This window comes from Podarcis cretensis (genome assembly GCF_951804945.1).
Source record: "Podarcis cretensis genome assembly, chromosome: 6".
Lineage (NCBI taxonomy): Eukaryota > Metazoa > Chordata > Lepidosauria > Squamata > Lacertidae > Podarcis > Podarcis cretensis.
Window position 1 is genome coordinate 101021437 of NC_137175.1, and position 21019 is coordinate 101042455.

Genomic DNA, 21019 nt, shown 5'->3' on the forward strand with positions numbered 1-21019 from the left:
AGTGAAACTGAAATCAACAGAAGTTAAATGTCTGATAAGGTTCAAATATAGATGTTTGGAGCATGTTCCAGGTTGCAGGTTAGGAATAGGCCTTTTGGCAGGTCCCAGTTGCACAATGGCTAGTGATGGGCCAGAGGAAGAGCTTGTAGTTGCAGGTTGGATCTCTAGCAGAACGCGCAGAGGCCTTCCAGCCAGCTCCCAAGACATGCTTCTAGTGCAAAACTGTGCAAGAACGAATGCCTCGTACCCTGAGGTCCTCTGAGGTCAAAACTCCTTTACGCAGGCCGTGAGAAAGACTCTTCATTCTTTCAGCCTGAGGCGTAAGCAGTGAGGATGACAAATGCTTCCTCTGCTTTTAAAATGTTGTTTTCCAACCACCTTCCCCCCCCCCCCTTGAATATGCTAAACAAAGGGAATGATCCTAATGCTGGTGGAGTCTCAAACACTTCCTGGGCCAGTGCTGGGAGGAAAGGTTCAACACCCGGCTAGTCCAGGAGCAATGCCTGGTGCAAGCGGGATAATCCGGGATGGCCCAGGTAGTGCTCTGCAGGTGTTGCTGGGCCACATCTCCTGCAACCCCCAGCCACGGCACATGCTGTGTGGGGCTGATGTAGAACAACAGTGGACCAACAACACCTGGAGGGACACCACGTTGGCTGCCCCAGACTTGCCAGTTACCAGTAGTGCTTAACCTCTGGGTACTGATTCCTATGTCTCTACAGGAAGGCCCTGCTGAGTCTGTGTCTTGAAAATGCAGAGCTCAAGGAGCAAGTTGGAGAAGCAATGTTATCCGAGAGTTGGGAGAATGAGGATGAAAAGGAAGAGCAAGAGGACCTGAAGTTGGAAGTCAGGAAGCTGCAGGAGAAGCTGCACTCTTCGGAGATGGTGATTGGCCTCCTGAAAGAACAGCTGACTCTGAGCAGCCAAGCAGGTGGAAGCATCTTCCAGCAGCAGGTCGCTGCTGGTGTGACCCAGGAGTCTGAGCAGCTGCAAGTGGCCTTGCAAGGCAGCCTCAAGGGGGCTCCCCATGACAGTGCCCCACAGCGGCACTGCCCACGTCCCCAGAGTGTGGACACCAGCCTAAAAGAGACTCAGGTAACTCTGGATTACCTCAGAGCTGGGGAAGATTTGCCTAGGCTAGCAGCAGCTGCCATTTCTACTCAAGAGTTATTCCTGTTCAATGGCTCTCTGGTCTCCTGCACAGAACAGATTTTAAAAGGATATTAACTTCCATAATGATGTTGGGCACCGGCAGGATTTACTGTTCCAAACTGTTATTTGCAGTACTAACTTAATGAGCTTTGTAGTAAGCTTTAGCATCTGTTTAAGTGGGTAATACATGTAGTCCTTTTGCGAAATGTGTCTCACCAGGTTGGTGCAAGTCAAGTGCAGATCAAGGTAGAATAAAAGACTGGGTGTGGGCAGTGTAACCTACGAGGGATATTTCATGGGTCAGTTTAAAGTCTGCCCTGAAGACTCACTTGTCTTTTCTGCTGTTGACTGATACAACCCCTCATTTCTTCTCCAAAGGTGTGGGAAGTCAGACTGGGAAGCAACTCCTGGCAGCAGCTCAGGCAGCCAGTCCATCTTCTCCCCTCAGAGCTGCCTCAGTGCAAAAAACAATGTCACAGGCTGCGGGGCAAACTCCTGGTTTCAGAGGCCACTGTCCTGGCTCAGGTGGCACAGCTGGAGCAGTACCGGGCCCTGCTCAGTGAGTACGGTTGCACCAGATGCGTGGACACGGATGAGGGACACTTAAATCCTAAGGAACAAAAAAAGATGCTGGTTGATTGTCTGCAGAGAGTTCATTGTGACCTTTTGCTGTCTTATTTCCTGTCCTGATACAACACAAACTGTGGAGGAAGAGCCGAAATGCCCAAAGAAGGATTCCCCATTGAGCATGAAGTAGCCTTACAGGGGCGGGGGGAGGAATGGGCATGCCAGAATTAAAAAGGAAGGAAATGTAAGCAGCTCCAATTCCCCCCATTTTGGGTGTTGGTTCCATTGGTTTTTAAAGCAAAATTACGTCATTCTTACACAATAAATATATTTTAGCTTGAACAATCAACAGTTCACTTCAGTTAATTGCAGCTTGTATGTAGGCTTCAGTGGCTGAGTTATCTTCCTTTTTGGAAGTGGAGATTTTGATCATGGGAGCACAGTGCTTCCTCTCAAGGGATGCAGCCATTTAACCCAGAATCACACCATTATTGATAATAATCCAAAAATGCTACAGGAAAGGGTTGTGGATGGCGTGCAAAGGCTGCAGGGAAGAAAGGGGCTCCCTGTTTCGTGGGGGCTCTGCAACTGCGGTTCTCTTCCTCAGTCTTTCCCTCGGGATTATGTTGCCATAAGGGGGGGGGGCCAGAGAGGTTGTGTCCTGGAATTTGCAGAAGTGCCCAAGGCTCTCTAGTAGCCTTTGCCCTTCAGCCAAAGGCAAGAGGCTAGTATTTTTGGCTTTCTTTGTACCAGATGAACCCACAGTGCAGCAGGACACCAAGCAGATACAAGTGGATCTCCAGGACCTGGGCTATGAGACCTGCGGGAAAAGTGAAAACGAGGCTGACCGAGAAGAGGCAACCAGTCCTGGTAACATGGAAGCCCCCCCAGGCTGGCTGTTGCTGCCCCCAAGGCCTTTTTGGAGTTCCAGCTGAGCTCTTGCCCCACAAGTGACCGAGGGGGGGGCTAAAGCAAAGGCCTCCCGATGCCAGAGTGATTCTAAAAGTGGGATATATCTAGGGCAGAGGTTTTCAACCTTTCTGAGTCCCCGGCTCCCTTGCGCAATTACGTTCTTTCTGCAGCACCCCTGTGGGGCTCAGGAGCCCAGTTATGTCCCCCCTTGTCTGCCGAGCTGGCAGCCTCTCACCCTTTTTTGAACACCTTCTCTCATGGAGGGTTTCCCCAGCCTCCTCCCCTCTCCTTGGGTGTCCTCTGAGCAGCCTCTGCCACCGCCCCGGTCTCTGAGCTGCCCCCCTGCCAAAAAGAGAGGTGCTTCCTCACACTGCCTGGGAAGACGGTGGCCCCTTGCTCACCTTGGGAGGCAGCAGAGGCAGCAGCAGGCGCTGCTGGGCCTGCATGGAGGAAAGGCTCCCCTTCCGCACCAGGCACTCACTTCCCAGGCAAGCCTTGCACACAGCAAGCACCAGGAAGGCCAGGGCAGCGCCTGCCCGCCTGCCTACCCAGCCTCCCACTTGTCTGCCCATTTCCAACAGCAAGGGTTAGTGGACTGGCTGGCTGGGCTCCCTCACCCCCTTGCTGGCTTACTCCAGTGCTGCCTCAGTTCCTGGCAACCAGCACCCCCTGGCCAGCCCCAGAGGCACCATTCACCTACGGAGCTTGCAACCAGGGCTGCTGCCACAAACAGCTGTGCCAGCCTTTGGGGGGCAGAGACACAAGAGAGCCTCAGAGGGGGGAGGGAAGGAAAGAGGGACAGAGGCCAGGGTGCCATAGCAAACTGGTTGAAAACCACTGGTCTAGGGACTATTTCATATGTTCATTGTGTTATTTTTAGCCGTACATCTAAAAAATTGTAAATGCAGCCCATGAGCTCTCAATCCACAGTGTGGTCCAGGAACAGCTGCCAGGAAGTTGGGATTTGCAGCAGCTCCATACTGAGTGAATGTTTGGTGGAAAGGACCCTGATGCACAGGTGGAAACCCTTTTCGGACTGGTGGACCAGATCCTCATCTCCCTCCACCCTGTGCGCTAATCTTGACTACCTGTGAATCATCTGACATTATTATAATGTCAGGTGACTGATAGGTGAGCTCCTAGGGGTGCAAGAAGGGGGTCTGCTTCACCAGCAGGACTGAACCCCATCAGCTGATGTAACACGTATCATGCCATACAAAAAAAGAGAGAAATATATTTTGAAGCTGCCAAGAAAAGGGATTTGCAGCCCCAAATACCTTTGTCAGGGGCTCATTTCCTGGTTTCTTAATGAACCAATCTCAAAGTCTGTTGGAACAAAATCTTAAAATCCCAATTATGTCAGCTGGTAGGCGTGGCTTGGGGGAAATGGCCTTGTGGGCCAACTTGCACCCCCTGGCAGGGCAATATTGGTCGTCCCCTCCCCCCCGCCCTAATATCTCACCTTTCAGTTGTTTCCCCAGAATGTGAAGAACATGATATGTTCCATGAGGAGTTGAAGCCTAGGAAGAACATGCTGGGCTCCCCTCCCAGCCCATGTGACGATGCTGCCATTCTCCGCCAGCAAGTGCGGGACCTCCAGCTACAGCTGCAGAGCTCGCACAGAGTCATCCAGAACCTGCAGAGTCGTGTGCGCTCCATATCTGCCACGAGTGACTATGGCTCTGGGGGCGAGCGCCCACTCCAGCAGAAACCAGGCTATGCCCTGGGCAGCTCCCCCTCGCACAGCATGACGGAAGAAGATGAAGGCTGGTACTCAGACAGCCTGGGCTCCCTCTGCCCCGCCAGCCTCCAGCCCAGCCGAGACCTGGCCAGGCTCATCCAGAGGGTGTCCCTGCTGGAGGCTCATCTGGGAGAGAGCAAGCCCAAGTGGCTGCTCGCCGAGGAGCTGAAGCCTGCAGCATCTATGGGGTAGGACTGAGGCAGGGTTCCAGGGGGCAGGGGGGACTGATCTGCTGGGCCTGGGAGAGACGGACCTTCCCAAGGCAGCCCCTCCAGTGCCTTCTTGCTCCTCCTTTGCCAGGGGGTGGAGCCCATTAAAAGGCTCTGTAGATACACTTGGTCTTCTGGATATTCTCTGGTATATTCAATATATGAGCCGTTTCCGCATGGCAGAATATTCAAACAACATTTTATTATTATATATATATATATTATAATAATTTTTTATTAGGATTTATTAGGATTACAAAAAACAAATATATATATATATATAAGTAACAACCAACAAAGAAAAAAGAGAACAATACATATAAAACAAACATCATCCAAAAACAAAAAAGAAAACAAAAAAAGAAAAACAAATCAAACCTTTACATCACTTACTTTCATTCACTTACTTCCTTGACCTCCTCACACCTCCTGTTTTTGTATTCTAGTTCAATTAGATATTTCAGCAAATCCTTTCCAGTTTTTGTCTTAATTATTTATCTTAATATATTATGATTTTGCATTCTCTTCTTTCACCAATTCATTTTTACTTAATCCTTTATATCTTTTCTGCTAAAACCACCTAATTTTATTCCAACATCTTCCTAACATTCCTTAATTTTACAATATTTCTGAAGATAAACTTTAATTTTTTTCCAATCTTCTTCCACCAACTCTTCTCCTTGGTCTCGGATTCTGCCAGTCATCTCAGCCAGTTCCATGTAATCCATCACCTTCATCTGCCATTCTTTCCGGGTGGGTAGATCTTGTGTTTTCCAATACTTTGCGATGAGTATTCTTGCTGCTGTTGTGGCGTACATAAAGAAAGTTCTATCCTCTTTTAGCACCAATTGGCCGACCATGCCCAAGAGAAAGGCCTCTGGTTTCTTCTGGAAGGTATATTTAAATACCTTTTTCATTTCATTATAGATCATCTCCCAAAAGGTCTTAATCCTTGGGCATGTCCACCAAAGGTGAAAGAATATGCCTTCAATCTCTTTACATTTCCAACATTTATTATCGGGCAAGTGATAAATTTTTGCAAGCTTGACTGGTGTCATGTACCACCTATAAATCATTTTCATTATATTCTCTCTTAAGGCATTACATGCCGTAAACTTCATACCTGTGGTCCATAACTGTTCCCAGTCAGCCATCATGATGTTATGTCCAACATCTTGTGCCCATTTAATCATAACTGATTTCACCGTTTCATCCTCTGTATTCCATTTCAACAGCAAGTTATACATTCTTGACAAATTCTTAGCTTTAGGATCTAACAATTCTGTTTCCAATTTTGATTTTCCCACCTGAAAACCAATTTTCTTATCCAAATTATAAACCTCCCTTATTTGATAGTAATGAAGCCAGTCTCGTACTTTATTTTTTAATTTATCAAAACTCTGCAGTTTTAATCTGTCTCCTCCTTGTTCCAAAATTTCCCAATATTTCGGCCAATTTGCCTCCATATTGAGTTTTTTCTGAGACTTAGCTTCCATTGGTGACAACCACCTTGGCGTTTTATTTTCAAGCAAATCCTTATATCTTATCCAGACATTAAACAGTGCTTTCCTGACAATATGATTTTTAAACGCTTTGTGAGCTTTAACCTTGTCATACCACAAATATGCATGCCACCCAAAGACATTATTAAAACCTTCCAGATCCAAAATGTCCGTGTTTTCAAGAAGTAGCCATTCTCTCAGCCAGCAAAAAACGGCTGATTCATAATAAAGCTTCAGGTCTGGCAGGGCAAATCCACCTCGTTCTTTAGCATCAGTTAAAATCTTAAATTTTATTCGAGGCTTCTTGCCCTGCCAGACAAATCTAGAAATATCTCTCTGCCACTTCTTGAAACAGTCCATCCTGTCTAAAATTTGCAATGTTTGAAACAAATACAACATCCTTGGCAATACATTCATCTTTATCGCAGCAATTCGGCCTAACAATGATAACTTCAAATTTGACCATATTTCTAGATCCTTTTTCACTTCTATCCAACATTTTTCATAGTTATCTTTAAATAAATTCGCATTCTTGGCAGTCATATTAACCCCTAGGTATTTCACTTTCTTAACCAATGTTAATCCTGTCTCCTTCTGAAACCTCTCTTTCTCAGTCACTGTTAGATTTTTCTCTAACACCTTAGTTTTCAGCTTATTCAATTAAAAACCCGCAACCTGACCAAATTCTTGAATTATTTGTAATACTCTTTTAGTACTGGATTCTGGCTCCTGTAATGTCAAAACTAAATCATCAGCGAATGCTTTCAATTTAGACTGTTTGGCTCCGACTTGTATACCTTTAACCAACTGGTCCCTTCTAATCATATTGAGCAAAACCTCCAGGACCAATATAAAAAGCAATGGGGAGATTGGGCAGCCCTGTCGTGTTCCTTTCTCAATCTTAAATTCTTCTGTAATTACATTATTCACTATTAGTTTTGCTTTTTGTTCTGAGTAAATTGCACCTGTACCGTTTTCAAAACCTTGGCCTACCCCCATTCCCTGTAATTTTTTCTTCATAAAGCTCCAAGAAATGTTGGCCTACCCCCATTCCCTGTAATTTTTTCTTCATAAAGCTCCAAGAAATGTTGTCAAAGGCTTTCTCCGCGTCCACAAATATCAAAACTGCTTTAGTATTAATATTCACTTGTAGTTTTTCTAAAATATTAATTATATTCCTTGTATTATCTGACAAGTGTCTCCCCGGGAGAAAGCCCGCTTGATCTTTATGGATTTCTTCTACCAATACCTTTTTTAATCTTTTAGCCATAATTTCAGCAAAAATTTTGTAATCCACATTGAGCAAAGATATGGGGCGGTAGTTCTTAAGCTGTGTCTTCTCAGACTCTATTTTCTGTATAAGTGTAATATAAGCTTCTTTCCACGACTCTGGTGCCTTTTTCCCCTCCAGTATTTCATTGCAAACGTCCTTCAAAGGCTGTACTAGCCATTCTTTCAAAGATCTATAATATCTTGAAGTCAAGCCATCCGGCCCTGGAGATTTGCCCAATTTCATATTCTGAATGGCTCCTTCCACCTCTTGATCTGTTATTTTATAATTCAGCATTAACTTATTCTCTTGAGAGATTTTTTGTAGTCCACTTATTCTCAAAAATTGGTCAATATCCACTTCTTTCTGGGTCTCCTGTGTATATAACTGTTTAAAATACTTCTGAAAGCACTTCCTGATCTCCACAAGATTCTGTATATTCTTTCCCTCTACTTCCAAATTGGTAATAGTATTAAGTTTTTGTCTTTTTTTCATTTGCCAAGCCAGCAGTTTCCTGCATTTGTTTGCCGATTCAAATGTCTTTTGTCTCATCTGTTTAATCTTCCATTCTATTTCCTGATTTGTTAATTTCATATATTGTACTTGATACAGCTTTATCTCTTTCAGGATCTCCTGTGATTTTGGTTTTACTCTCAGTCTTTTTTCTCCGTCCTTTATTTTCTCCAAAATTTGTCCTTTTTTTCATTTTGAGTTTTCTTCTTGATTGCATTCTGTTGTATCAAGAACCCTCTCATAACTGCTTTACTTGCGTCCCAAATCACTCTTTTTTCTACAGTGGTATTCAAGTTTATCTCAAAATAGTCTCTCAAGTTTTTTGGGGGCCTTTTTAATCACTTCTTCATTCCTAAACAAAGTGTCATTCATCCTCCATCTAAAGGATCCAGTTGGTGTTAGTTTCATTTCCATCTTCACCGCATTATGGTCGGAGCAAGTTTTAGGGCAAATTTCCACTTTTTTAATCTTTGGGGCCAGCCCCCTAGTTACCCAAATTTGGTCAATTCTTGTCCATGTCATTTTGGCTTCAGAGAAGAAAGTTCCTTCTCTTCCCAAGGGATTTTTAAAGACATACCGAAACACCTTTTGGATCTTAGATCCAATTTTGGAGATTTGGTTGCCCTTCTGAGAAGGAACAAAATTATTTTCAGGTGGGAATTCCCCCAAGGCCTATCCTTTGGTTACAAAGGAAAAAAGATAAAAATAAGATCAGTTGAGGAAAAAGACAAGTTTTGGGGAAACCACGAAGAAGACCCGCAGAAAGAACTTGGAAAAGAGCCAGAAGTTTTGGACAAGAGTTCACCAAAAAGAGGGAAAACACCACCACTGACTGATATAGACAAATTACTGGGCGCTGTTGGAGGAAAAGCAGAGTAATTACATCATGACACTGCAAGTACTAAGCTGGAATGTGAATGGACTGAACTCCCCGGAAAAAAGGCGGAGAGTCTTTTATTTATTAAAAAAAGAACAATTGGATTTGATTTGCTTACAAGAAACACATGTGACAAGGCTACATCGGAAGATTTTGAGTAACAAAAGATTAGGATATGATTTTATTTCATCAGATAAAGTTAAGAAAAGAGGAGTAGTACTCTATGCAAAGGCGAGCCTGTCACTGAAATTCTTATTTAAAGATGACCAAGGAAGATTTGTTGCAATTGAAATTCAATCACAAGGAGAGAAGTTTTTGATAGTAGGTATTTATGCACCAAATGAGGGGAAATCGGAATTCTTTAAGAAGTTGCATGAAATTTTGATGGACTATTTGGATTATAATATGATCTTGATGGGAGATATGAATAGAGTAGTGTCCACTAATATGGATAAGGCCCAGAGACAGGTGGTCTCAAAAGATGGTAGATTACCAAAGACGTTTTTTGACATGGCTGACAATATGGACCTTGCTGACATTCGGAGAACTAACATTTTATTATTATTATTATTATTATTACTAGTACTATTATTATTATTATTATCATCAACATTATTCAAATTTTTATACACCACTTCATTTGCAGATCCCAGGGCCATTCACAAGATAAAATTACAAGATAAAAGCACAAAATACATAATATAAACAGGAACAAAAAACCCCATAAAACCCCTCCCACAAGACATGGAAACGGGTGTCGGATGTTAATCAGCCCAAGGCCTGGTTGGAGAGGAGCGTTCTCACCTGGCACCTAAAGGTGTATAACCTCCCTGAGGAGAGCATTGACCTTGTGAAATTAATTTGGCAAAGTCAAGCAAGAGTTGTGGATCCGTTCCAAGGTGTCTTTTCCCCCACGGCATCCCCCGAAAGTCCGGTGCCTTTCTTTCTCACTGGGGGCTGAGTGTTCCTCCATCACTTGGTGAGGGGGGAGCCTTGCCTCTCATGGTCCTCTCTTCTCCTGCAGGAAATACAATTCGTTGGTCCAGGCTCAGGCTCGTGAGCTCTCCCATTTGCGCCAGGTGATTCGGGAGGGACGAGGGGTGTGTCACCTGCTGAAGCAACACTTCCAGGACACCATCAAGTCTTTTGAGGAGCTCCTGAGAGGCACCGACTTGGATTACTTCTTGGGCCAAAGCTTCCGTGAACAGTTGGCACAAGGGAGTCAGTGGGCAGAGCGGCTGGCCAGCAAACTGAACAGAAGTGAGTTTCATTGGCTCTCACAGACTTTGAGTTTGAGGGCTTGTAGGGGTGCAGATAGGGACCCTGGCACCCTGCCTGAGAGCTGCTGGAACTGAGTTCCGGCAAGTTCCAGCTGCAAAAAAAGCCCTGCCAGTGGGGAAGTACAAGCTAAGCTTCCTTCCAAGCCAAGGCCTCACCTGGGATAGAGGCGTTAACATGACAAAAGGGCTTGAAGGCCCATCTTGGGCCTGGGCAGACGGAGGTTGCCATGGGGATGGGGGGTGTTTGAGATGGCATGAAAAGAGCAGGGTGTACTGAGAAGAAGTCCGAGAAGAAGGGGAGAATAGACAGAGATCCATCTTTGGGAGGCTGGATGCAGAGCTGGCTGGAAGACGCCTTGAACTCCAGTGCTGCTCTGCTGTGGGGATCAAGTCCCTCTTAAACTGACCAAGCTATGACAGTCTCCGCTGTGTCTTCAATCCTCCAAAGGAACACAAACCCTGGGTGAGCACCTGGAACTCCTGGGAATCTTGCAACCACTCAGCAGAGAGTGGGAGTGGTGCCCAACTTCTGTAACACTACTTAACTATCTGCTGTGGGCATTCCTTTGACTGGGAGCATTTGCACCTTGAGTGAGTTAGAGTGGAATGTTCACTTACAGTTTCTGGAGTTCAAAGGCTTTATTCATGCAGAAACTATTTACAGGACAAGTGGAGAAAGAGAACATAGCAGACGTTTTGTCTCAACAAGTTGGGAGAGAGAACAGACTAAAGTGGTTCAGCTTTTGCAGGTGGAGTTAACTTAGACCCATGAGTGTTGGCTTGATCACTAGACAAACAGTTCCCTCATGTGGTTTAAAGTAATATGTTCATTAGCTACAAGCTCAAGAGAAGGAAATGTTTTTGCTTCTCTCCAACAAGCAGTTATTCCCACCATACAGCTTGAGTGCTAAGGCCCAGAGACAGTGTGTTCATGCTTTATTGAATCTTTGACTGAGACAGGTTTTACAATTAGGCTTTCCTAACATTGTCTGTGAAAAAGTCTGAAAACCATATAGGCAAGGTTTTTAAGAAGCTTTTTTTTTTTTAAGGGCAGGGTCTTGTTGGAGACTTTGGCGTGACATCAGTTTTTCTCAGTATGGAACCCACATTTTCCTCATGACTTCCTGTTTTGTCCCCTATTAGAGAGAGGGAGAGGGAGAAAAAGTAGGGGGACTGCAAAATCATGGACTAACCCTGTTCATCTGAATTCTGTTTCAGGGAATGACCTAAAAATGGAGGACAAATCTAGTCATGAACTGCTTACTCTGAGGTAACTGTAGTAGATTCCTAGCTGCAGGCTTATTTTGACATTACTTACTCCAAATTTGGTACGTCTACGCATCCGTTTTACTGCACATCTTATGTATGGTAAATTTTTGCCACTTGGCAGAGTGATACAGCTCTTCACTTAGTTAATGGACTTCTGTATCCAGTTTCTGTCCTCCCTATGGGCATAACTACCCCTCTGCTTCCTTTTTACTTGAAAAGTGTGTGTCACTCCCTCGCTTGGGTCATGCCACATTACAATGCTTTTAATAAAGACATCCTGCTTTACTAGCCTCTGGAGACTCCAGGCTGAACCCCAGTATTGAACCCCAGTATTTCCATAACAATTTGGTGTTAGAAGTGGGATGCCTGGTCCTCTAGTTCAGGGCTGGGACACCTCATACAACAACCAGTGGCCCTTAGCAGTGTGGGATCCTTTGTAGCCAACGCATGTCCTGTCCTGTAATAAGTTATCTCCAAGGGAGAATTTGTGCCACAAGTAGACTTTGTGAGTTTGCTGGTTGGCACAGAGGACAAGAAAGAGATCGGCATGATGTTAAGGTGCCAAGAAGACACCTTTAACATTTGTGTGAAACAATTTCACCTGCTCAGATTCCTTGTTCTGCACAGCCACTAAAAGGGCAGAGAGCCCTGCCCCCCCCAGGTGATGTGTCTTCTTTGGGGAGGTGGGAAGTCTCTCTGTGGAAATACTTTGTCCCTCCCCAGACTGAGCAAGGAGCTCCAGGAGAAGGAGCAAACCATCCAGAGCCTCCAGGCGAAGCTCCACCTGCGCTCAGTGACCCCTTCCAGCAGCCGCACCATCTCTGAATCGCCCCGTTCTGGCAGCAGCACTTCCTTTCTCTCAGATGGCCTGGACGGCTGCTCTGACATGGATGAGGGCAGCGAGCGTGTTTTCTGCCAGGAGGACCCTAGTGAAAACCAGCCCCACAGCCTCCGAAACAAAGGTATAGTCTGAAAGACCTGCCAGAAGAATGCTCTCCCTCCAGGACTGCTGAGTAGCATAAATTGTGCCAGGCACAGATACCTCCAAGGACAACGCAGCAGGGAACCTGGAACGGAGACTGGATCCTAGTTGCTCCAGTTCTACACGAAGGTGCAAGGGGAAGAGAACAGAACAGACCATGCCTGTCCAGTAGTCCCTTCTCTCCCAAGACAGCCTCTCTAAGGCTCTTGCTCACACTTGGTAAAGCTCCTTTGCAGACTTTCTCCACAGGGTGGGAGCTGCTCCTAGGGGGCTTCCATGCACAGATATATGTATAGTCTTGCTAAAAACTTTGCATGGAAAGTCAAAACTAAACCCACAGTGGGGTTCATGTGTCAGAGATTGCAAAAGGTTGCCAAACCGTTTGGAATGAAGGGCTTGTGAGAGGTGAACAAGTAGATATCCACACAATGGGATTGCTTGCTTTTATAAAGGAATAACACCCGAATTACAGGTATGGTGGGGTGCAGGATGGAGAGCATTGTAGAAAAGGACTGAATACATGCCTCCTGTTAGTAATAGGAGAAGAGAAAACATATTCAGAACAAGGCACAAGATTTAGGTTGAACCACAGACAATCCATGTTACATAATGCTAAGTCTGGTGAACGTTGTTTTGTTCAGACATTTCCAAGTTCCCAAGGAATTCACAAAACCAAAGAGACACACACACACCGCACGAGTCTAAAAGCAATTTAGATTTGCAAGTGAGATATTCTGAATGTGTGTATCCACTCCTCCGCCAGTTATTCAGCTGGTGTAAGGTTAGAAGAAGGCTCAGATCACCAAACTACCTGGTCCTCACGGGGCACCCAAGGGCTTGGGAGGTCTGCACCATTGCTGTGTATATGGGAACATGCCTTGGTTGCATTTGAATACCAATTCTGAAGGTGGGAGGCAGATCATACCTGCAGTTCAGATGCTTGCTATACTTTTAATGCAATGGTTGTACGACTGCTTTTATTTTGTCTCTTCTCACTTAATATGAGCCACTTTGAGAGCACCATGTTTTCTTAATGTGTAGGGTATAAATTTAGCCAACAAACAAACAAATTATTATCACTGTCCACCTTTCCTCTCACTCTTGTCTCATCCATTGTCATATGATCAGGGCTCCTTTGCCCCCAGAGTTTAGCCATGATACTCTCCACATGCAAAAGCATTTCCCATCCTCTCCTTGTGACTTCTTTTAGACTGTTATTCCAGCAAATCTTCTGTGCAACCATCTCCCCCACCTGCTGCAGCCACATCTCCTGCTGCTCCAGCGGAGCCCATCGCAAGGAACCTTCTTCTATCTCCTTCACAAGCCACCCAGCAGCCTTGCAGAGGTATGGTGGACCACATAAAGCAGAGTGGAATGGTGGGCAAATTGTCGGCATGTGTGGACCTTTAGTTATAACTTAATTGATGTTATGAAGATCAACATGCAACATAGACATGTTAGGAGCAAAGGAGGATACAGTAAAGAATATTCAGGGATCTTAATTGTCAAGGGGCTGAAGCATCTCATTCACCTCCTCCCCTTGGGGCTGCTTATGACCCAGGCGTTTCCAGCTCAAGCCTCACTGCCTTTAGATGTGTCATAATATTGAAGACAAAATGTAGCCACAACCTTTTCCCTGCATCTTCAACTTGTGGGGAAAACTCCCATGGAAGAGAATGATTTCCAGATGGCTTGAATTCCTATACTGCTTATTTTTAGAACTTAACCCTTGACATCATCAACAACAGCTTTCCCTCGGCTGGGCTGCCTGCCATCCTGCACCTTTTTTCTGAATCAGTCCTTTGGTGAGGAGGGAGAATATTTCCAGTTTCACCACATCTTTGTAAATGTTTATTTTTCTTCCTAACAAATATTATTTTATAAAGGTGTTTCATTGGGGGTGTAGGCCTAGTCAAAATTTCCTGGGAACCAGCAGAGAGCCAATGTCATGACTTCAGAACAGGCACAATATGGCTGCATCTAGGAAAACCGCTCAGAATCCTAATAGGAGAATTCTGCACTAGTTGCCATTTTCAAAGTGTCTTCAAGGGCAGCTCCATGCATAACACATAACATACAGAGGGTAAAGGTAAAGGACCCCTGACAGTTAAGTCCAGTCGCAAATGACTCTGGGGTTGTGGCGCTCATCTTGCTTGACTGGCCAAGGGAGCCAACGTTTGTCCACAGACAGTTTTTCTGGGTCACGTGGCCAGCATGAGTAAGCCACTTCTAGTGAAACCAGAGCAGCACACAGAAATGCCATTTACCTTCCCGCTGGGGCGGTACCTATTTATCTACTTGCACTTCGTGCTTTCAAACTGCTAGGTTGGCAGGAGCTGGGACCAAGCAACTAGAGCTCACCCCATTGCAGGGATTCGAACTGCCGACCTTCCAATCGGCAATCAGTGGTTTAGACCACAGCACCACCTGCGTCCCTGACCCAGAGGTTATCAGAGCATAAATAATCACAATCATGCTGTGTCTCTCCTGGAAAGCCCACAGCTGACCAACCAGATGGAGCTGGTAAGAAGGACCCTTAGCCACCAAAGCCACAAGGTCAAGTGGGGATGGATAGATCAGCGTATGTCCATCCTGTGCACAAAACTACTCTGCCTCATCCCATTTATGGACAGATCATTTTAGGGAAAGTTCTAAACTATCCACATAGCGGGGGGGGGGGAGATGCTCTTTCGTGGAATCAGTCATTCTCGCTGAGCAGACTTCTTGAGCACTCGCTGAAGAGGCGATATTGTGTCCTCCAAGCTGCAGCCAGCATCTTTGGAGAAGAGCCGACTTGGTTCATATGTTTGTATGTCACCTCACCCTCTTAACCTTCTCTCTCTCTCTCTCTCTCTCTCTCTCTCTCTCTCTCTCTCTCTCTTATTCTGTGCCTAGGGTTTCATCCAGACTCTTTGTCCAAGCCAGCTGGTTTGGTTTCATTTGCCTCCAGGCCCTGCTCCTTCCTGCCTTTGGGGCCTTCTCCTCCAGCCCCGGCTCCACTCCTTGGCTGTTGCAGGGCACCAGTTTTCTCCCTGGCTGAGGCACAGCAGGAGCTGCAGATGCTGCAGAATCAGCTGGGAGAAAGTGAGCGCTTGGCCTCCCTCTCCAACCTCCCGCATGGCTTGCATGGCTTGGTGAACAACCATCTTTGCATGGCCTGCCTTCACCTCTTAGAGCAGGGAAACTGACCACCTCCTAGGATAGCAGAGGCCATTGCAGACCAACTTTTGTATGTTCATTCGGGGCTGGTATTTTGAGGGTTCCAGAAAGGCAATGGACACTGACACGGTAAGACGGACTGTGCTCACTGCCGAGAGCAGGGTTGAGGGGGAAATTAGATTCAGTTTGCATTTAAAGGTGAAGCCACTGAATTCACACTTCTCAAACAATATGAGAACCAAATACAGTCATCCTTCAACATCTTTGCTTCCCTCAACCAACCTTTATTTCTGGGCCACAGTGAGGAACAGAGATGCCACATCATCACACAATAGATCCCCAATTAGGATCTTCTCCCTCTGTGTGTATTTTAAATTAATCTTTAATCTCAGAGGATCCAGATCAGAACAGGGAATTTTAACAGGTAATCCTCCCCACCCCACCCCCCGCACCATATTCCAAATTAGAACAATTTCTCCCCATCCCTCCCCAGCTTCTGGAAGGATTTTAATCAGGAGAACATTGAGGAGAAAGGGGTCAGCCCCCTTCCCTGATCCCCAGTGTGAGTTGAGCACCCATAGCTCCCTCCCTTTCTATCTCTCTCTGTGTGTATCTATATCTCCCACAGGAGATTCTGATTACAGATCTCCCATGTTACATCTAGTGTGGTTTGAGTTGCCTTGCTTTCTGAGTCTCTCTTATTGTTGGCAACTTGACAGCTGAAAGGACTTGCGGACCATATCAAGAAACAATGTGTTGTTGTTATTTATTGCACTTACTAGCTGTCATGTTGTTTTATTTCACTCTGCATTGCATCTGCTTTTCTTTGCCCTTAAATACTGTCGTAGCCTAGAAAACCCAGACTGGTTTCATAGACAGCAGGATTTTTCCTGAATACTAACAAATCTTCCACCAGCAAGAAGCAGGTGCCTAATTTTTCTCTCTAGAATTGCACCCAATATAGAGTTGTGTTCTGGTTTTCAGATCCTAATACCTGGACACGTGCTGTAGGGAGAAAGTGGGGAAGTTGGCTGAATGGAGTAGACAGCCGCAGCAGTCCCCACTCCCATGGAAAGCTTGCAGTGTCACATAAATGTGAGCATCGTGTCCTGCCCTCCTCTTTCTGACTTTCTGCTGTCCCCTCTGCCTAGGTGTGCAGCTGCCAGCTCTACCTCCTGTGAAGTCAGGGTCACCGGCTGGCTGCCTTTCCACGGGCTTCCCTGCTGTCTCTTCCAAGCCCTGCCTCCAGGCCTGCCCTCATGTGGACCAGTTGCTTCCCATGCAAAACTCTGCTGAATGGAACAGGAAATCTGAGGGGTGGGTGGGGGAGAGCAACCCCCCCTGTTGTATGCACCTGAACTTCAGAGAGCCACAGGAGAGATGTGTCTCTGGAATCCTGCCATCATGTTCTTTAGCAACACTTTCTAGCCAGAAGCTCTCAGGTAAACCCTGCGGTCCTGTCCTCTTCATTGCATGAGTCATGAGAACCATCCTTACCAGCCTTCTTCGATTGCATGGTTCCAGTGTAAGAAACCACTGAGTATTCCTTGGATCATGAGTGACATCCTGCTCTGGATCAATGGGCATTTCCAGGCCTAGGTCTGGTGAGATTCACCAGCATCTCTTACTATTACTGGTATTACGCAGGTGGCGCTGTGGTCTAAACCACTGAGCCTCTTGGGCTTGCAAATCAGAAGGTCAGCGGTTCGAATTCCCACGACGGGGTGAGCTCCTGTTGCTCTGTCCCAGCTCCTGCCAACCTAGCAATTCAAAAGCATGCCAGTGCAAGTAGATAAATAGGTACTGCTGCGGCAGGAAGGTAAACAGCATTTCTTTGCACTCACTGGCTTCTGTCATGGTGTCCCGTTGTGATGGAAGCGGTTTAGTCATGCTGGCCACATGGCCCAGAAAGCTGTCTGTGGACAAACACCGGCTCCCTTGGCCTGAAAGCGAGATGAGCGCTGCACCCCATAGTCACCTTTGCCTGGACTTAACCATCCAGGGGTCATTTACCTTTTACCTTTGCCTTAATATTGCTCTTGTAGAACAGGATGTGTGGTTCCACCTTTTCATGCCAGGTTATAAATTTGAGGATGATAGTAGCTTGCACAGGTCAGGTCTCCTTCCTATGCCAGGAAATTCTCAGAGCTTCAGAATTACTTTTGGCACATCCTACCTTGGCTCTCATCTCTCTTGCATCTGTGCCCTTCCTTGCTGCTTGAGCACAGCTGGTGGTCTGCTGAAGGAACACCTTTCTGAGATCCAGATTCTCCGCCAGCGCCTAGAAGAGTCCATCTCTGCCAATGATCACCTGCGGGAGCAACTGGAAAAACGCCTGTCCCTGGTGCCAAAAAGTCATGGTAAGAGGAAAGGCATCCTCACCCTCTCTTCAGGGAGAGATCTGCCACAGATGGCACTCAACCCCAAAGTGCTCTGTTGGTGTCTAGATATCACACCCGTCACACACACCCTCAGCTGGGATCCAGAGGAAGCAATAAAATTGACTGAAGGCATTATACAGGAAGACTTTAATTTAGAAGGGACCTTTCCTGAATGGGACCATGAGTGACTAGACATTACAGAATAAGCTTGGAAATGCAGAAGAGTGTTATTGGGTAAAATAGCAGTATGTAAAAGTTCTGTTTAATTCCGCTCCAAGTGGAAAAGCTCTAAGGGGCTCTCTGTATATTTCATACTTTCAGATCGTACACAAGTACAAAATGCTCGTACGAAATGCCCCTCACTTTTCCTTCCTTGCATCCAGCCATTCAGAGTGCAAGGGATCTCTCCCCTCCCCTGTCTTCTGGTGTACCTGGATGACGAATCGAAAGAACTGAAGTCCAGCTTGCCTCTCAGAAAGCAGACCCTTCAAAGTCATTTCCCTTTCTGCCAATCTGTGTGCCATATGGGGAGGGAGAAGCTCTGAGGCTGGCAGGAGATGGAGATCAAAGCTCAGCTTGGACAGCTGGCCTTTCCATGTCAAGGCCAACCTCCCTTCTACAGCAGCTGGAGATTCTGATGGTCACATGTGAAAAGGCACTGACATTTTTATTTTAATCAAAGAAATAATGGCAGTGTAGTTGCATTCTGTTTGAGGACTCTTTAGTAAGATAAAAGCACCCCTGACTCTCTCCCATCCCCAGAGCTGGAGCAGCTGCAGGAAGCTCTGCTGGCATCCCACTCAAAACTGCATGACAGCGAGATGGAGTTGCACCAGCAGCGAGCTGAGCAGCAGCGGCTACAGGAAGAAATCCGAGGCAAGCAGCAAGACTTTGTGCACCTCCAGGAGGAGTTTCTGGCTCTGCAGAAGAACAATTCCAGGTAGGCCAAACAGAATGGCAGAAGTCAAGGAGATGGAGCATCTCCTTGCCCTCAAAGTCTTATGGAGATGGGAGCTGTCGGGTGTGGAGGCTGGATGACTAGGAACTGGGGTGGAGGGACGGGCTTTCTCGGAGGCAGGCATCTCTACAACGGCAGGCATCTCCACAGCAAAGACTAACAGGTTTAGTGTGGTGTAGGCTGTCCTGGACTGCAATCCATTTCATCTGAACATTTCATCACTCCAGTCCACAAAGGTTTATGGCCAGAATAAATTAGTTTTTAACTTGGTGAAATCTGCTTCATTAGTTTTACTGTAAGATTAATAAGACTAGCCTTCCAGAAAGCATCAGACATTGTTTGAAAAATAAAACCCCAAAACACTACAGTTGGAGGAAGGAAAGAACTTTTGCAGGAAGAGAACCCAAAAGGAGGGTGAATGGGCTTTGACCCCCCCCCCCCCGAGTTGGGAAAGGGAAGAAGAAGAAGGAACTCTGATGAAGCTGCCTTTAGGCTTTCTGCTTCTGCTTGTCCCTTCAGGATGGGCCTTGCAGAGACATCTGACTTCCCAGCCAGAGATGGCAAACTTCCATTCATTTCTTGGGGTTCTCCTTGCAGGCTTCAACATAGAGTGGCTCTGCTTCAGCAGCAGTGCGAGCAAAACCAGCTGCACTTCCAGACCCTGCAGGCTGAATTACAGGTCTATAAGTTGCTGTGTGGCCCGCAGTCGAAGGTGGCCTCAGGTAGGTACTAAGCTGCTTCCTGGGACGCCCCTGGAATGCTCCTGGGGGTGCTGGCTGGTTGGGCCTGGGCACTGGAGAAGCAGGTGGAGGCCGAGAGGGCAGGACATCGGATCTGCCTCTGGGAAGTCCGGAGTGGAACAGATCTATCCTGGAGCCCCTAGGAAGTCTTCACCACCACCACTTGTATACCCCTTAATATGCAGAATCTGCAAGCATTTTACATAAAACGCAGTGAGATAATTAAAAAAGAATGCATATGCAACATTTAAGCAAAAAATACAAAGATATCTGTAAAAACAGAGACGCTATCAACAAAACATTCAGTTCAACATCATTAAGTAATGAAAACAACAACATGATGAATCTCATGAGCCCAGGAATGCCTGCTGAATGGGGGGGGGGTGTTAAAGCTGGCCGCTGCTTCTGCCTCACATTCTGCAGTACATGGAAGACCCTTTGACCGCTGGTCAGGTGGATCAGGGTGGAGGAGAGTCCAGCAATAGCAGGAGAGCCACAGGTTTATCCTTGGTTTATCTTTTAGATAAACTCAGCAACAGTTATTGGGGGGCTCTCAGAGAAGGCGTGTCATTCTCTTCCACTTTATTATTTTATTAGTGTTGTTTGGTACTAATTTTTTTGCTTGTATCTGTAAAAACATAATAATGAACTAGCAATTCCCTTCACTCCTAGATGCTGACAGAATGCTGGCTTGAGTAATTTGCCTTATGACACTTGTATCATTCCTCTTCCTCCTCAAGATTCGTGTGACTCTTTGATCCTGTTCCCATCATGACCAGACTGAAACTAATTAAGCATGTATTTATTCCCTAATCTTTTGGGAAGTTGCAATACATTATGAACAGTATTGCTTGATGGGTTGTGCAGTATCAGAGCAGGTATTGGATGAGAATATTGTGTAATATTGGGTGAGAAGTCTAGCATAGTCAGAAGATTACAATAATAATTATCATAAAGTATTGCAACTTCCCAAAAGATTAGGAAATGGACATAAAAGGGCGACTTTTCAAAAGATTAGCTGCAGACCAATGGAACCTGTAGATAAATATGCTAGATAAATCAACTAAGTCTTTCCTCATATACCTTTTGAGTTGGCAACTCAAAAGCTGACAACTAATATACCTAAACAGAGCAGCCGACACCATCAGTGGATTATTTTAGGGCAGATGTCTTCCTTGATCCTCCCTGGAATTTTCACTAAACCTAATTCTCTCCACACATGCAAGGAAAGTCACACCTGACCTGTGTGGATGCAGGTCAAGGCAATAGCCAGAAATTGCAGATCTTGATATTTCCCCCAACTCTCACAAAGTTTTAGCAAGATCTCATGTGATCTTGCCAGAAGTCGGCGCTGCTTCTCCACTGGTGGTGGTGGGTGGGGCAGTATGACCACGAGGGCAACAGCTCTTGGGCTTTTGCTGCCTGAAGTGGCTGCCTCCCCCCACCTCATAGGTGAGCCAGTCCTGCATCTGGTTGTAGCTGAAGAGAGCAAAGCCTGTGTGATCTG

At 46.0% G+C, this 21019-nt stretch overlaps 1 protein-coding gene across 6 annotated transcripts in view; it reads left to right on the forward strand.

Moving 5' to 3' along the window:
- PDE4DIP (phosphodiesterase 4D interacting protein) overlaps positions 1–21019 on the forward strand; it is a 97527-nt gene that overhangs the window by 69372 nt on the left and 7136 nt on the right. For 4 of the 6 annotated variants that reach the window (XM_079981003.1, XM_079981005.1, XM_079981006.1 and 1 more), the window contains 13 exons: positions 723–1095; positions 1531–1711; positions 2473–2589; positions 4113–4560; positions 9768–10003; positions 11242–11293; positions 12016–12254; positions 13485–13619; positions 15170–15358; positions 16585–16875; positions 17662–17793; positions 18577–18754; positions 19370–19494. In XM_079981003.1, coding sequence (XP_079837129.1) covers positions 723–1095; positions 1531–1711; positions 2473–2589; positions 4113–4560; positions 9768–10003; positions 11242–11293; positions 12016–12254; positions 13485–13619; positions 15170–15358; positions 16585–16875; positions 17662–17793; positions 18577–18754; positions 19370–19494 — 2696 coding nt within the window. The remainder of the gene's footprint in view (positions 1–722; positions 1096–1530; positions 1712–2472; positions 2590–4112; positions 4561–9767; positions 10004–11241; positions 11294–12015; positions 12255–13484; positions 13620–15169; positions 15359–16584; positions 16876–17661; positions 17794–18576; positions 18755–19369; positions 19495–21019) is intronic. The other 2 variants (XM_079981004.1, XM_079981007.1) reach the window with 2 other exon arrangements.